At 40.6% G+C, this 17,584-nt stretch overlaps 1 protein-coding gene across 2 annotated transcripts; it reads right to left on the bottom strand.

The window, feature by feature from the left end:
• Positions 1-5,350: 5,350 nt before the first annotated feature.
• Positions 5,351-11,414, bottom strand: hpxa (hemopexin a). 2 transcript variants are annotated; one of them, XM_016669065.1, is made up of 11 exons: positions 11,275-11,414; positions 10,882-10,895; positions 10,765-10,845; positions 10,582-10,659; positions 10,288-10,445; positions 9,414-9,567; positions 9,059-9,271; positions 8,204-8,299; positions 7,408-7,535; positions 7,182-7,329; positions 5,351-5,776 (listed from the first exon to the last, which is right to left on the bottom strand). In XM_016669065.1, the coding sequence occupies exons 1-11, from the start codon at positions 11,331-11,333 to the stop codon at positions 5,547-5,549; spliced, it is 1,359 nt and encodes a 452-aa protein (XP_016524551.1). In that variant the 5' UTR covers positions 11,334-11,414; the 3' UTR covers positions 5,351-5,546. The 2 variants fall into 2 exon arrangements, with proteins under 2 accessions (XP_016524551.1, XP_007547310.1); XM_007547248.2 differs by having other exon boundaries at positions 10,765-10,895; positions 11,275-11,413.
• Positions 11,415-17,584: the final 6,170 nt, after the last annotated feature.

Raw genomic sequence — 17,584 nt, 5'->3', positions numbered from 1 at the left:
TTCAGGCAACAGAGACGACATACTTATTGTTTTTTTTAATGATTGTTATATTAACATTTTTAATATCACGACTGACTTGTTTCAGATTGAGATTTAATTTTATGAAAGGAAACGCATACCAAATTGAAAAAAAATCTGCATTTTGTAAACGAAACGAATAATGCTTTAACAAGTTACATAAATGATCTATTTTTATATATACATAAAGGAGTCTATATTTTTCTTTTTCTGCACAACACACCTGATTTTGACGTTTACGAAAACATAATTTTCCCTTCGATGGCGCTGCTGTGTCTGTGTTCAGGCCTCTTATCCGCGCACATGTTAGTGCTCGTGTGCATGTTGGCGTGCAAGAGGGAATTTGTGCTTCGTGGCATGTGTGTCCCCAGCATGGGGCCGCGGCGGCCCCCGTACTGGCCAGCTGGAGGCTCAATCTGTTGAGGGGGTCCGCCGCTCAGAGGTGGGAGGCCGGCCGGACCCACAACGATGCCCCCGACCATTTGCCCCGGGCCTCCCCTCTGACCGGGACGTGCCGCTTGGCCGCCTCAGCAAGGGACTGACAGCTCTGCGTAGCCTCACCCACCGGACGCCGTGGAGGGTGTGGAAGGTTAGACGCGCAGGACGGGAGAGGAGAGGAGGGAAAAGTGATGGGAGAGGATGTGGAGGTGGTGGGAGGGTGAGGAACGGAGGCAGAGTCTGTAGCTGCTCTCCTTCCGTCTTTCGATAAACTTTGGCTTCCCTGAAGTCGTCCCCACAGCATGATGCTGCCACCACCACGTCTCATTGTCAGGGTGACGTTAAAGTGTTGGTTAAATTTGAAGAAGCGATAAGAATCAAATGTGTATTTTTAACTAACACTGGAACGTTTCCACACATTTCTGTCCTCTTTCTACTAAGCGACTGCAATTTTGCTGTATCTAGTGTTATTGTGCTGTATGGTGTTCAAATGTCTGTTTTAAAACTTTTATGGTTGTTTGAAAGAGTTTAAATAACAGGGACGACAAGGTGGAGCATTTTTCATTATTATTATTTATTCATATTTGCCATTTCCGAAATCATTCTAAGCTTCACGTTCCTCGACTTTCTCTTCTAGACTTTAAAATCCTTCTGGTGCTTTTAAATCACTGACCGGCTTTGCACCAAAACACATTAAAGATATGTTGTTGTCATAGCCACCTTCCAGACCTCTCAGGTCTTCTGGTTCTGGTTCTGGTTCTGCTCTGCATCCCCCAGAACCAGAACCAAACATGGAGAAGCAGCACTCAGCTTCTATGAACCACAAATCTGGAATAAATGTCCAGAAAACTGTAAAACAGCTGAAACACTGACACCCTGTAAATCTAGGTTTTCATACTAATGTTTCTTGTAACATTGGTGAAACTCACACTTTTTTCATTTTAATTTACAGTCTGTAAAAATTATAAAGTAGTTGCAAACATACAGAATAAGTCAAGCTTGTACCTTCAATTTGCACTCAGCAGCACGATTTTAGAATTAAGTTTTAAAGGTTTTACTCATCTGAGCTGGATAAATTAAATATTTTCACCCTGAAAAAATGAACCACTGACTAAGATGCTTTCAAAAAGACTCATGGTCCAAAACAGAGGTACAAGCTTGTGAAATTTTATGATTTTTAGAGTCTTTAGTGATTTCATAAATATTAATATGACAAAGAAATTGGAATATCTAGTTGACTATTTAGTTGTTTGTCAGATACAGGACTGCGTACAAAACAAAATGATCACAAGCGTGTGTGTGTGTGTGTGTGTGTGTGTGTGTGTGTGTGTGTTTGTGTCTGTGTGTCTGTGTGTGTGTGTTTGTGAGTTCATGCCTTTCCTGTGTGTGTTTACCAGGTCGGCCGCTGCTCAATCTGACAATTTGATGCAGGGCATCGGGGTTACATCCGGGGGAGGGTTTTTTAGCGGTCACCAGTCTACCGAGGGGACACTAGCTGGCACCATCTGGTCCTGAGATCCAACGTTTAAATGGCACAGTCTTGGCCAAAGTCCATACCTGCCTGTTCTGCACACGCACACACACAAACACACACACACACACACACACNACACACACACACACACACACACACACACACACACACACACTGCGAGCATGCCCTCACCCTCTCCGGGGGCCACGGTGTGTGAGCGCCTGTGTGCTGGATTATCTGGAACGTGGCGTAACGGCCATTCCTGCATATGCGCGCACACACACACACACACACACACACACACACACACACACACACACACACACACACACTCCGAGGGGGTCAGGCTACCCAAACGGCAGGCTGAGAGCAGATGTCCGTCAACCTCCCTGTCCAGTTAATTAAGCATCGCAACCAACAAGCAGACACCTCACAGACGAACACATACACACAGATGCCGCAACGTGCAGAAGCATACTGTACAAGCCCACCATCAAGGAGCCCAACGGCTGCTCGTCCTGCCGCTCACTGGCGGCTAAAGCTACCAGCATGTGGGCTTTAATCAAACTGTAGTTCGTCTGCCTGGAAACTCCGGTTCGTTTGGCGAGGTGTGAATGCGCCATGGACCGAAACACCGAACTCTGGTCCTCCCCCTTAAAGCCCAGGTGTCTGTTCGGGTGAAGTGAATTCTGGAGCGGTTCGAATGCGCATGTGAAACAGAGACAGCTCCAAAACCAGGAAGAGAAGTACAGAGCATGGCATTTTGGGTAAATATAACCAAAACAAATGCACGAATACAGCGCTAGCGAGAGAAATGCCTTTTGCTGAAGATAAATCCTTCAACAGCTAAAGTCTGACGACACTCCATGTTTGTTTACATTTTGTTTAGAAAAAAAGTCTCAGTGTCTTCTTCTGCGGTTTTCATGTCGTTTCCTTCAGTGGTTCTTGGTGCGGCGCCACCACAGGCGAGGGGGCTGAACGGGTTTTTTGAAGGGTTTGGATCCTTTGACGCAGTGGAGTGTGAAAGCGAACCGCACCAATTGAAAATGTAACAAACGCGAAATAATTTTCTTTTTGTGTTATTAAAGAAGCCTTAAAGCTGAAATTGAAATTAAAAGCTGCTGCAACCAAGTATTAGTTTAAGTGCATGTATGCAGACATGCAGACATTTTATTATATGTTTATTTTTTTAAATATTGTTTTCCCGACAAATATATCTATTTATCAGTCACATTAAGGATGGTTTAAAACTTTCAGATGATTCCTCGTGGCCTCATTTGTTTTCCTCACAAAACGTGGAGTTTTAGCAGGAGTTTGCACATTTAAGAGCCACTACAATTACACTTTTAAAAATTGTTAGAATTTAATTTATCTGAGTCACTTTTTACCGTTTATCTCTCCTCAGAAACTCTCCTAATGGAGTGAATCTCAATGTGAAAATGTGCTGCAAAAACACCGTAGGGTGTTTTAATGATGAAATTGGGCAAAATCGTGTACGACGGACAAGACTAACATCCAAGTAGATCTTTCTTCTATTCACAAAAACACAAATCGACTGAACCTCTAACATATCTCGTTCTCTGTCAGTCGGTGAGTGTCGGTCCAATTGGATGAGTTACGCAGCCCTGCAGTGTGGATGTCTCACATCACATCAAGCCTGATGAAGGCTTGCTCTGTTTCTGCTGCCGTTGTCACGGCGGCGGGCGGGCGGGCCGCTGAAATGAGGGATTGTGTGATCCGATGAACCCTGCTGTCATCAGAGACTTCAGTCACCAAGCTGACATCACCCCATTGCCTCATTTTAGAGCAGAGTGACGAACCCCCCAGGTCACACATCTCTAGCTTTGCTTGAAGTTAGAAGGATTTAAAGAACTACTGAACATCTTAAAAATTATACTTTTAATGGCACTAGGAAGGGTCTTAAGCCACTTTTGTAAAAATCCTTATATCTGAAGTTTGATCCACCTTTTAGAATCAGTTTCTAACCTTTTTTTGAATCCTTATCTGTGAAAGTTCAGATTCACTGATTTCAAGAAGTGATGTTGGACACAAGTGTTTGGGTTCGAGTAGCTAAGGGGACAAAACAGGCTTTAAGGGATTAGTCTTAAAGCAATGAGAGATTCTCGGACATTGTTCCCTTCTTTGTGTCCCTCTTTTCTTTCAAAGGCAGAGGATCTTTGAAAAAGTGAGTGTGGAAAATGTTTGAAATTAAAACGGAACCCAGCAGGAATGTAATAATAATCAAGTTCTGGCAAAACAAGGAGATGTAAAAGTTTCTCTAGTATCAATAGGTTCATGAAGTGGAGCTCTTACGCCCTCTACTGGTGGGAGTCATACCATTGCATTTAACTGGATTGCAAGGGATTAGGCGTTTCGAGCCGCTGGCAATCATTGATTTAATATTGGGAATCATCAATTTTACGAGGTGATTATTTTAAAAAGTTTTATTACCCAAATAATGAAAGAAGTCCTCTTGGCACCAAATGAAAACTGATGGAAATAACTTTAAAAATGTATGTGAACTAATTACTCTTAAAATTTCTAGAAGTTTACTTTTGCAAAAGTAATTAACCAAACTGATGTAGATTAGTAGTTATTTTCAGTGTTTTCGGAAGCATGAAAATAACTACAGTCAAGATCAAAATGATCCATATTCATGTCAAATTGAGCAGTCTTTTTCATTCTGCCACTGTGTTTCTTCTGACTCCAAGTAACATTGACGCTTTAGTTTGGGTAAATTATTTTCTGTGTTGTTGGTCTAAAAAAAATTGTTCTCAGTGTAATTCGAGCAACAAAAACAGGAACCGTTCTTCTAAAATCTCTGCTGTCTTTAGCCGGGCTTAATGACGGGGCGCCCAAGTCTGTTGAGTAGTTATGTTTGTTCTTATGATATTAAAAACTAAAAAAATAAATAAATAAAAAATAAACGTGACTAAAAGTAATTTGCGTTGTTCAAATACAAGAGCTCATCCTAGCAGTCTTAAACGAGGATTTATCTGGATTAGCTCCAATTGCTGGAAAGTCCAATTTGTACCATTTTTGAACTCCAGTCAGGCCACAGAAAATTATTCCAAGGGCCACAGACGGCCCTTGGGCCACACGTTGGACACCCCTTATCTACGGGCTTAATAAAAACAGTAAAACTGAAGAATACCAGTGAAATTTTGGACTGACTTACAAATAATACTCCTAAAGATTTTTTTTTTTTTTTTTTGGTTTGGTCAGATTTGTTTCTCAAAGACGTTGTTGACATTTTTCTGGGAAGTTTAACTGAAAATTACAGACAAAACAAACGGGGTGCAAGTAAACATATTAAATATGAGAACCTGTTAAAGGAGAGACTATGACCTCTATGAATGTCTGACTGTACAAACCGAGTCAGAATGTGGCCACAGAAAGCATGAAAAGCAGAGGCCCTTATTAAGAAACGTCAAGGTTTATTTTTGAGGTAAAACGCAGAAGGGAAGCAAGTTGCTGCAAAGACCGTGTCGTCTCTCGCCGCCGGATGTTGTAAGTGCCTGCATATTGTTTTTTTTGTTTGTTTGTTTTGTTTTTTTCATGTTCCGCTGCATGTGACGCCCCGCGGCTCCCGCTCAGTCCTTTCCCAGAAAGCGGCTCAGTGGTCGCAGCCGAACAGCTCCAGTGACACTCGGTGCTGCTCGGGCAGAGCCCTGGCGACGGCGAACTGCATGACGCTCTCGAAGTGGTAGTAGTGGCTTCCCCGGATCACCTTGACTCCGTCGGGACCGCACATGGCGGCGTCCACCTTCCTCAGGACGGAGATGGGGCGCTTGTTGGTGGGGACGCGGGGGGTGACGCTCAGGTCCACGTCGTAGATGTCCGTACCTGCAGAGGGGCGGGGGCAGCAGCGGGATGGGAAACACAGGACATGACGTCAGACGTTAATTAATATGTGACACTCCAGTGAGATTTGGTCACGTTTGGGGATCTATTTAGGTATTCTTCAGTGCCTGATAAATACGGAAGTAGAACATAGTATTTCCTGTTGCCTGTCATTTCTTTCTTTACCTCTTCCTAGTTTACATCCTTCTTTTCTTCCTTTTTCGTGTTTTCCATTCCTTCTTTCCTTATTGCTCTTCTTGTGTCCTAAAGCTCATTTCTTTCATTCATTACTTTAACATTTTATCCTTCCTTTCCTTTCTTCTTGCCTTCATTTTTTTCCCTCCTTTTCTTTTCTTCCTGCTTCTGGTTGTTCAGCTGCCATATTTAAAGCACTTTAAGATGTATTTATATAATAACATATTGCATATGTAATTATATGACCACAGTAAGCTTAGCTTAGTGAACGAACTGTAATATTTTATAATTTGACGTAAAGTCTGAAAAAATGTATCTGTAAAATGATGGAATTTTTACAAAAAATGTGTAGGAGTCATCTTTTAATTTAATGTTTATATGATGATTCCTAAATAAGCAAACATTGCTTGAAGCAAAAAGTCAAATTGGTTATATATATANATACGGCAACGCTGAAATGCAACGAGGTGGATGTTGCATGCAGTGCTTCCTCTCCACCACAGAAGTCATCATCTCTCTGAATCTCTGACAGACACACCAGGACAGTTGGCCGGGGACAGAAAGTGGTGTTGGAGGAGCAGAATGGCTGAGTATCTGAAAAATCAGGCTTGAATAACATTCCAAACATTGCTCCAACACTTGCTGCATCTGCTGCAAATTCAATTGCTCAATCTGCTCCTAGATAAAAATAATTGTTGAAGCTTAATGCACTACACAAAAAAAATTTAAATATAGTCTATGCCCAGATTTTGACCGTAGAAAGGGCAAAACATGGCCACCTAAAAAAAAGGTATGCACACACTCACAGTTGAAACCAGATATTTACACACGCCAAGTAAAAAGATAAAAACATCTCTCTCTGTCTCTCTCTCTCTCTCTCTCTCTCTCTCTCTCTCTCTCTCTCTATATATATATATATATATATAGATGTATATATATATATTTTTTTTTAAACTTGAATAATTTCACATTCATGATTGTAATTATTGTTCCCACTGAAATGCCTTCACATGTAGCTCTATTAGCATTAGCTGAAGGGCTTTTCTGTTTCACTCCAGTGTCACGTATGAACATTTCAAAGCGTGTCAAAATCAGCCACACCCCAGGAAGGGGATTCAAATTCACCTCTGTGTTTCGAAACCCCTCTTTACACATCAGAATTAAACATTTAAAGCCGACGTTTCTCACGGTCCGGCTTCGATTGTGGTCTCACCTTTGATGATGTGAACAATGTGATGGTCTTGGCAGACGAAGGCGGCGTTGATGGGGCCCTCGATGCCCAGCTCCTCTTTCACAGGCTTGGGGTAACCGTCCAGGTGGGTGTGAGGCTCACCGACTTTGTAAACAAACAAATGGTTGTCCTGAACGGGAGGAAGAAAGGAAGTGAGTTCTCCATTTTCTCCAGACGACCGTGTTTGAACACGGCGGTGTCGCATTACCTTGATCATGTAGAGATGGTCCTGGTAGGAGAAAACGGCGTCGACCTCGCTGTGCAGCTCCTTGAAGGCGCTCTCGATGGTGTCTGAGGTCAGTGTGTCGTTGTCGTATTTACGGATAAAATGATGGCCTGCGGAGAAGAAAAAAAAAAGGAATCGCTTGGAGAAGTTGGAAATGGTAATGCTGATAAACAAGGCGGTTCTCTAAAAACTGATATATATACACATATATTTACTGCCTTCCAGTTCAATCTTGACATTTACCAATGCAACTTATCCTTCTATGCAGCCGTGGAGGTTAATTTCTTCCTGTGGCACCAGCAACAGTCACTCATGACAATCTCTGGCTGTTTTCTTAAGCAGTACTATGAAATTTAACACACGTAGGTCAAATTTATAATTCTGCTTATCTGCGACAGACTGGCGACCTGTTCAGGGTGACCCCGCCTCTCACCCGGAACGTTTAGCTGGAGATAGGCACCAGCAACCCTCCCGACCCTACTAATGGACAAGGGTGTAAAGAAAATGGATGGATGGATAATCTTGATCCTTCATTTCCAACATAAAAATGTAAAGATTTGTTTTTATTACTTCACTTAAGTTGGAGAAATTTGTAAATTTCTTGTGCCTAAACCTTTGGACCTTATCAAGAGCCGAATGACTTCTGCCTCAGATAAAAGCCTGAATTGTGACAAAAGACTGAGCGTAGTCATCCGTCATCAATGTGATGGGAAAGAAAAAGAAATGCAAAAACTCAAACCGCAGATGACAGGATGAATATTTGGCCGCCATATCTCACCTCTGAATGCGTAAATGTTCCCGGCATCGTCAGAAGTGATGGCGTCCAGGTGAACGCGGCTGCAGCGCTCTCTCTCCAGGTGGTCGCCGTCGTCCCCTGAACAAGTGAAATATCACTTTTTACAGCTGGACTTAAAGCCGACACGTTTCACTTCTACATCAAACCACAGATGCACTGATTAAGGCTTTCCAGGCCAGAACTAGTCTGTGTTATTTTGAAGTCTAGATTGGAGATGCCAAGTTTGACTTATTCTGTTTTTCTCATTTCTTATTAAAGGACTTTTTTGTTTTTAGACATGAAGGGGAAAAAATGCTACATGATAGATGTGTTAATATGAGCCCATATGTTTGGTTCATATGTCTGTCTACAGACCAGAAATTGTTAAAGTTTTGAGATTACATGTAACTAATGAATCTGGAGATGTTGTTTTTTTAACTTTCACAGTTTGACTGCTCATCCAGAACCTGTCACAGGAAAATTATCTGGTTCTGATCTACATTTTAATTTTATTGGTCCATCTGCCTCAGGCAGGTTCTTACTGGCGGAAAGAGATATGCTGATCCTGTACGTCATTTTTTTAATTTTTCATGTTTCATGTCTCATTTAACTCTTTATTGGCTGTTGCTGTGGATTTTCCACAAACCAAATTAATGTTATTAATGCAGCTAGTATATTGTCTGTGTTCCAAACATATTTCTAATGCAAACATGTAGAGAGCATCAGAATGAAACCACTTTACCGTCATCCAACAATCGGAGGTTTACCAAATCACATCTACTCTCAGAATGTTTGATCTATGTCTACCAGTTTCGTCTTAGCTTTGCATTTCCCTGCTGCTGTCTGTTCTCCACTTACTGAACTTGGAGCACCTCATGAAGTAGTCGCGGGCCTCTTTGGGGTACCTTCCGTGCACCTCGCCGGTCTTCGGGTCGAACTTGGAGAACTGGTGTCCGTGGAAGCAGTAGTAGTGCTCCGTGAAGCGGAAGGCCGACGTGCAGTTCGGCATGGACGCAAACTCTTTCTTCTCCACAGCCTTGGTTTTCACGTTGTAGTGGAAGATCTCGTCGCCTGCAGAGAAAAAGAAAACACAAACACGCACAAAATTTGCAAAAAATTGGAGATATGAAATGAGTCAAAATGACACTTCTTCTTCTCAATCAGAGATGTTGTCCGATTAGAACTAGACGACCGAATCTGCGCACTAACTAACCCTTGAAGAAGATCACAGAGTCTTCGCCACACTCTGACTTGGGGCACTCCACGGCCGCATCCAGGTGGTCCGGGATTCCAGGGAAGACCTCGGAGATGTCCTTGGGGAAGCCGGCCTCCAGCTTGTGCTGGAAATATCTGAACACCTTGTTGTCCTGCGTGAGACAGATCGTCACATTCAGCTGCACAGATCGTCACATTCAGCTGCACAGATCGTCACATTCAGCTGCACAGATCGTCACATTCNACAGATCGTCACATTCAGCTGCACAGATCGTCACATTCAGCTGCACAGATCGTCACATTCAGCTGCACAGATCGTCACATTCTCTTCCAGGAACTTCACACTGTGTCTCTGTGAGCCTCTGCAATTCATTTTCAGAATTTGTCTGCTCAGGTCGTACAAAATTGATCTTCTACGACAGAGTATTTGGGCTGTACTAAGGAAAAATAGTTACAAAAATCAAGTCATAATATTGCAACAATGAAGTCAAATTATGGCAATAAAGTCAAAACGATGAGAATAAAGTCGAATAAGACTAAATTTGAAATAATATCAGAATAAAGTCATGATGATATGATAATATTAGAATAAAGTCATAGCATTATGAGAAAAAAAGTCGTAGTAATATAAAAATAAAGTTCCACAAGAAGAAGAAGTCATAATAATATGAGAGTTAAGTAGAAATAAGGTGAGAACAAAGTCGGAATATATATATTTTCTGCACTACTTCTCCATTATTTTCATATGACTTTATCCTCAAATTATTACTTTTTCTGAATTCAAATCCAGACCTTCATACTTTGTCGTACTTTTCTGATTTTGTTTCTGGTGCAAATTCAACAAAACTGCAAGCTCTTTTGCCGGAGCGTACCAGGAAGAAGAACATGTGGTTGTGGTGTGTGGGATCGTCCTCGTAGTGCATGCGGAAGGCAGCGTCTACGTGGCCCAGATGGTGGTGGTCGTCCAACTCAGCGAAAGACTTGTTTGACAGCTCGGCCTTCCCATGGAAGCCCTTGAACAAGTGGTCACCTGTCAGCAAAGACAAACACCGAGTCTTTACACTGATAAACACACTTGTTGCCCCCATATCTTTGAAACTCCTTGTGTGTTTTGTTCCAGGAAAAAGGAGTTGGAGTCCCCAAATGTTCACTATAACGGGATCCACCTTTGAAAAAGTACGGAATCCCCTCCTCGTTTTCTGCGACTGCGTCCATTTCAAGGCCCTTGCAGCGGTCGAGGACGGCTGCAGGACACAAGAACGCAATGGTAAAATGACAGGAGGAGGATTTCACTCTGAAGATATGCAGATTACCTTATCTCTCAAAAAGTATTTTTTTTGTAAACTCACCTGCATGGTGCTGGTGTCCGTGTTGGTCTGGGCGTCCATGTTGGCCTGGGCGTCCATGTTGGTCTGGGCGTCCATGATGGTCTGGGCCTCCATGATGGTCTGGGCCTCCATGTTGGCCTTGGTGTTTACCCCTGTGAAAAAGTGAAAAAGAAACTTGGCTTTTCAGAATTTCTCATCGTTTCGATCATAATTGTTTGACTATACATTCAGGATTTTATTTAAACTTGACAAAGGTGGACCTGGAAATAATAAATATAGTGATAGGCTGATTTAATTATTGTAACAGATGCAACAGATAGCAGGTCAAGTTTACCATTCATCTAAATATCTAAATATTTGATTTATTTGATTTTCTAAATTGACTTTAGGAGACATAATCAGCAGAGCACAGCTCAATTTTTTGTCAAACATGGATTACATAATGAGCTTGCAGTTGCATGAAAAGTACAAATATGTTAAAATTCCTAAACTTCCTGATTGTTTAATTAAGTTAAAATCGAGGCTACTTACTGGGCCCATGCCAGAGCAAGAGCCAGGCACATCAACAGAATATGGGGCAGCAGCTTCATGACGACTTGTCCTCTGGTCCAGTAGGCTGAAGACCTGGGCAAAAGGTACTGGCTGTAGCTGCAGCATCTGCTTATATTGCAGCCCAGTTCACGTGGGTGTCATGACGACAGGCGCCAAAGGGAGGGGCGGTGAGGGACAACGTGCAGAAGCCGTGGGTTTGTTGGGTTTGTGAACGACGCCCACAGCGTTTTGTGTTCCCCGGTGTTGTGACCCTGAGACCTCGATCCCACCTCTGCAGAGATTCAGAGAGTTTGCACCACAAAACTCCAGTCAATAGATGATTATTTTATGTGAAACCTTTTCTTAGTCGACTCTATTTTCAGATGCATTTATTACGTGTGTTTTAGAGATGTACGGAAGCCCCTGAAAGGCAACAATTTTCACAAAGTCTGACCAATTTCTTTAGTCTCTATTTAGTCATGTGAATGTTTTTTTTTAATCTAAATTTAAATACGGTCAAGATTTTATTTTTTTTAACTCGTGGAACATTTTTGTTTTCAATGGGAGAAAAAATTGCAATGTGCAAATTTTGATCAAATGTGTTTTTCTAATACTATTTCTGACTATAGAAAAAAACATTTCTTTAATTTCTACTGCAACAGAGTGGAAAAGAAAAGTGTTTAGGTCTTGTACTTTGTTTTAGTTTAAATCCTGAAGGGCAAAAAAAAAAATCTGTCTTGTGATTTTTCTTTGTCTTTTTTTAAGTCATTTTTCTCATCTAACACACGGGGAAAGAAAAATATATTTTTGGAAGTATTTTGTCTTGCTTAAGTAAACAGCAAGGGAAAAAAAGGATTTCTGTCGTCATTTTACTTAAAAAAAAACAAACTAAAATGTGTTTTTCTTTTCTTGCATGCTGGATGAGAAGAAAAACACAGAAAATAACTCAAGAGAAATATTTATTTCATTTGCCTTTCAGTACCTAAACAAGTAAAAAGACCTGGAAAAAGATTTTTTTTTCTTTTTGTTTTGTGTTGAATGCAAAGTAAGAAAGACAGATTTTTTTTGTAAGATGAAACAAAAACAAGACATAAAACAACATTTTTTTTTCTTCTAGAACTTTCCAGAGGTCTGGCCAAAGTTCTGGCCAGAACAGGTCCGACTCTGGTCTAGGAGGTAACTAACCCAGCTGTCCTCATAAGATAAATAAAAATCGCTGATAGCTGCACTTTACTGACCTCTCAACAAAGTGTGGTGCAATGACGCTACGCTGAACATTAACTTCCAATTATGTATTGACTTCTTCATATGTTATCAGTGGATTAAATTTGCTCTGTTGATTGGTCCTCCACATAAAAAAATGAAAATGTTTATCTTTAGTAACTTTATATTTATTGTTATACTAAAATATTTGAGAAATCTTCTCTGTAAAATGAACCAATAGATTATAGGTAGCTTCAATTTATGGAGGTATTCCAAAGCAGTTCCTTGATGGGGGGCGGCGGTGGAAACGTAGGAGTTCGCCCTTCAATCGGTGAATCACTGGTTTGATTTCCGGTCCACCTACCCATTTGTGTCCTTTGGCAAGACACTTCACCCGCTTTGCCAGCCGGCGTTGGGCTGATGCCGCTACATTGCAGCCTCGCTTCTTTCAAACTGACCCAGGACAACTGAATGAAAGGCAACATTTCCTCAAGGAGCCTCTCGAGAGTTCATAGATATCCTTAAGCGGTCTGGTGCCTGACTCCAAAACATGTTTGCAATGCATTTTAGTAGGATTGTCTTTCTTTCATTACTAATTCTTCCTGAAGAACTTCGATACAAACTCCAGAGTGTCGTGACACTGTTGTTTAATGATGCTGTATTGTTGACAGTGAGTTGAATGATGAAATTGTGATTTGTGGAGATGGTTTAGGCAGACACAATCATGGCAAGAAGAAGAAGACGATTAGGGTGGAGGATGCACCAAAGGTAGAGAAAACGATAAGAGACACTCCGGGTGATGCAGAAAATGAAAACAATGGAGTTTCACACTCTGGAGATGGATAATGCTGTTGCTGCTGATGAAGTGGGTGATGGTCACGCTGATGATGATGATGATGATGATGATGATGAGTCAGGTTGGACAGACATGTTTCCAGTCCTGGAGACACTGGAGATGAAGGATCTAGAGACGATGCCAGGGACCATGAATCTGGCCTCAGAGTCAGTTGAGAAGAGGACAACAAGTAGTGAACTCTCATATGATAGAAGTTGAGACAACTAGACACGCTGGACACCGGACAGGTCATCGATCCACCAACGGGTCGAGTGGTGATAAGACAGTTTGTTATGTTGACATGTCCTTAGCTTTCTGGAAGAAGGTGGAATACCTGGGAGAATCCACACAAGCATGAGCAGCAGAACATAGAAATTACTTTCGATCGCTTTCCAACGATCTGTTACCCACAATCTACATTTTTCAGACATCATCATCAAACCCTTCTCAGTGTTTTTCTGGATCCCCCATAGCAGTTGCTTCAGCCTCAACTTCTGGTCACATTTATGCTCAGTAAAAACTTGGCTTTCTTGCATCTTCTTCAGTCTTTAATATTTTCTCCCTAGCATTAAACAAAAAGGGTTTGCTGCTTGTTTTGTGTGACCTCGTTCAAGTAGACAAAAGCTTTGCAAACAAAGTGAGTTAATGTTGAGCAACAGGGCCCCATAGAAATTAGCACACAGTCATGTTTGGGGCCTCAACCTTGACTGAGGAAAAACAAAACTGAGTCACGTCGTCCACGTACTTTTGACAGCATGTCAAAGGTTTTCTCTTTGCTCTACTCATGGATTCAGACCATCTTTAAATTTTGTTTGAGATTTTTTGGGGGGAAAGCATTTTATATTTTTTATTTCTTCACATTTTATTTCTTCACTTCACATAGTAATCTAAAACACAAATAGCATTATCATAAAATGATCAGGTCATGTGTCTTCATACATGAATGAATTTGAGAGATTCTCCATTCTTTATCCATCGGGTGTAATATGGATAAAAGGGTTGAGGTTTGACTTTTAAACAGGCTGTCTCACTGTTACTCATTAAAAATGTGTCACAGCCGGTTGAGGTCAGGATTCTGTGGATACCAGGGAACTTATTCATTTATGGTTTTATGGGCCTTGATGAAACACCAGGAGTCCATCCTCAAACTGTTTCCACAAAGTACAGGAGATCTACAAGAAACTGTCCAAAATGTCAAAAGCAACTCATGAAAAATGTCCTCACATCATAGTCCTCTCTGCACCAAACTTTACTCTTGACACAACTCCTGAAGCCAAGTTCTGTACTTTTGGCAACTACCAAACAAAGACTGGTCCATTGATTGCCAGACATCAATACGATGCTCTAGACCAGGGGTGTCAAACTCCAGTCCTCCGCTGTCCTGCAGTTTTTAGATGTGCCACAGGTCCAAAACACTGGAATGAAATGGCTTAATCACCTCCTCCTTGTGTAGATAAGTTCTCCAGAGCCCTGCTAATGACCTAATTATTGTATTCAGGTGTGGTGCAGCAGAGGCTCATCTAAAGTTGCAGGGCAGCGGGCCTCCAGGACTGGAGTTTGACACCTTTGCTCTCGACTCTAGAGTCCATCCAGTGCTTTGCGTTCCAGAACTTCTTCTGGATTCTTCCAGCAACACCACCAACCTCCAGAGCATTTTAATGGTCATCTTCCTGAACTCAGTTTTTTATTTGTTTGCATCTTGCCCTTCTTTGGGTTGTTTTTTCATTTGTTTTGACCCTTTCCTCCAAAGTCCCACCAGCAACCTTTGTGTTAGGGTTAATATTTTGTTTATGGACTAAGTAGGCATCTGAAATCCACCCTCAAGAAAAGCTCTGTTGCAATTTGTAGCAATTGTGTCTTGTATTTTGCTTTATTTTAGGGTTTATCAGTCTTTGTTCTTCATATTCGGCTCATTTCTTGGTTTTATGATTCTGCGTACTCCTGTCTTTGACATGTAGTTGTAGCCATTAGCTGCATTTGCTCGATCCAAGTTTCTCATTTACTGTTTGTTTTTAGTTTGTTAGTTCTTGGTTCACAATCTGTGGTGTTTGTGTTTTTGTGTGCTTTCAGGTTTGTATCTGCTGTAGTTGTTTGTGTCTCAACTCCCAAGCTGTCTCCTGTCTACAAGTTGACTCAGCTGCCTAGCATTGCAGTAAACCTGCTTCCCAGCAGAAATACTTCTTGGTTTTTCATCCCATTATCCAGACCAGTCTGTTTCCTTATGTTTGTCTTGAGTATTATCTTAAATTATTCCCTGGACCTTTGGACACAAAAGCCAGCATTCTTCTGCGGCCATCTCAGTCTCAAAGCATAAATCCTACACCAATCCTGTGCAGTGAGATAAACTGATCTGAGCCAGTTTATGGCTCTAAATAATAGAACTTGATTGTTGTTGATTTTTGCAGCCCTAATAGTGTCATAGTGCATACATGTTTGTCTTCCTCTGACACACAAGTTACACAACCACACTTTGGTTTAAAGACAAAATCCTCTGGCAAAGCTCATTGTTTTCAATCATATCAGTGACAAAATTGTGTTTGTTAGTGTCAGCATCTTTCTGCTGGTGAAAAACAAAGTTCCCAATAACATTACGTAACAGGGACATGTTTCAAATGAGTTCATATTGTCAGAGAATTGGGTTTTGGATGAAGGGTTCAACATACTGGGCCAAAGTCCAAACAGGGAGGAGGATGAGTCAGGTGAAGAGTAAACCCACCTACAATGAGTCAGAATGATCAAACGTAGATATTTATGGAAGATTGTTCAGACAAAGAACAACATCTGACCTGCCAGGCGGAAATCTACTGGAGTTACTCTTTGCTAAGTGTTAAAAACCTACTTTTTGTAAATACAGATGATATAAAACCCTGTGGAAAAACGTTGGATATATGTGTAATTTTAAGTTAGAGACACAAATGAACTGAAAACGGGAATGCTGACACAAATAAAACCATTTAAACTTGAAACTGAAATTAAAGTACATAAATGAACAAACCTCTAGACATCAATTTACTCCTCAAATTTATTTCAATCCAAAAAAAATCCTTTATTAGATCTTTACATTTACACTCAAATCATCTCATACTCTCAAATGCAATTCTATAGCATTATTTCAAAAAATGTTAATTTAATTTCAGGTGCTTATCGCTGTAAAATGATTGGTCATTTAACTCTAATTTCATTAGATTTGCCTTTAGAGATGTAAGTCTTATGTCTTAGGGAAATGCAAAGCCTCATACAGTATGAAATCAATAATAATACTTTAGTTTTCTTTTGGAAATGGTGTTTTTATTTGTATTTAAGGAGATGAATATGTTGCTTCAATAAGTTAACAGATGTCTGTGTATTACCACTAGCATCCACCAGAGGGAACTGTTGCTCTCAGATTGACGACAAACAAAAAGTTTGTTTTCACATTTAAAGAAGAGCAAATGTCTATTTAGAGGGGTTAATATGTACAGAATTAGCAAAAAAAATGTTTTTACAGTGATTTTCTTCCAGGTTTAAATGATGGGGAGGTGGTACTCAATATTGTACAAGAAACTTGTGAAATTACAATAATAAAACTTCCTAAAACCCAAATCTGAAGGCATATATGCAGCAGCAGAAATCAGTAAAAGGCTTTTTTCTTTGTTTTTCACTGAACTTCAAGCAGATGAGCTGACTTTGATGTTTGACTTACATTTTCAATTTCCTCTGTGATGTGAATTATCAATGAGTTGAAATAATTCAGAGCATTAGCTTAGATCTGCTCATTACAGATGCATGGACTAACTTCTAAGAAGCTGTGGTCGTTTCTCCAACATTTCACATGAACATTGTTAGAAATAAGCCTCGTTAATCTTAGGTCTTTTGTAAAACTCGGAATATTACCTCCAGAAAAATGTAAGATTTCTGAGTTGCACAAGAAAATATAAAAAATATATTCAGGAAAAATAGGTGGATTGATGTCAAAATTTTGCTATAATACCAATTCCTGAAATGATCGCAGTTATCTTAAATGATTTTAAAAGACGAGAGACCAAAACCCTATTTCCAGTCTTGTTTGATGTCTAATCCGATTTTTTAAATTAAGCATTAGTACTCATGAAATTACTGGTACTTGATAGAGGTAGCAGTTTTGAAATCCACACAGAGTGAAGAAACTACAGAATGATCACCATCAAATAACATGATCCTATGGTAAGTTGCATAAAAAGTGGTTTGATAATGTTTTTTAGACCAATAAAAAGATGGCAGCTGTTTTTCTTGGCTATCAGATCCAATAAAAGA

Source organism: Poecilia formosa, unplaced genomic scaffold, assembly GCF_000485575.1.
Source record: "Poecilia formosa unplaced genomic scaffold, Poecilia_formosa-5.1.2 Scaffold19, whole genome shotgun sequence".
NCBI lineage: Eukaryota > Metazoa > Chordata > Actinopteri > Cyprinodontiformes > Poeciliidae > Poecilia > Poecilia formosa.
The sequence above is the reverse complement of the archived record's forward strand: the minus strand, read 5'-3'. Positions and strand labels throughout refer to the sequence as shown.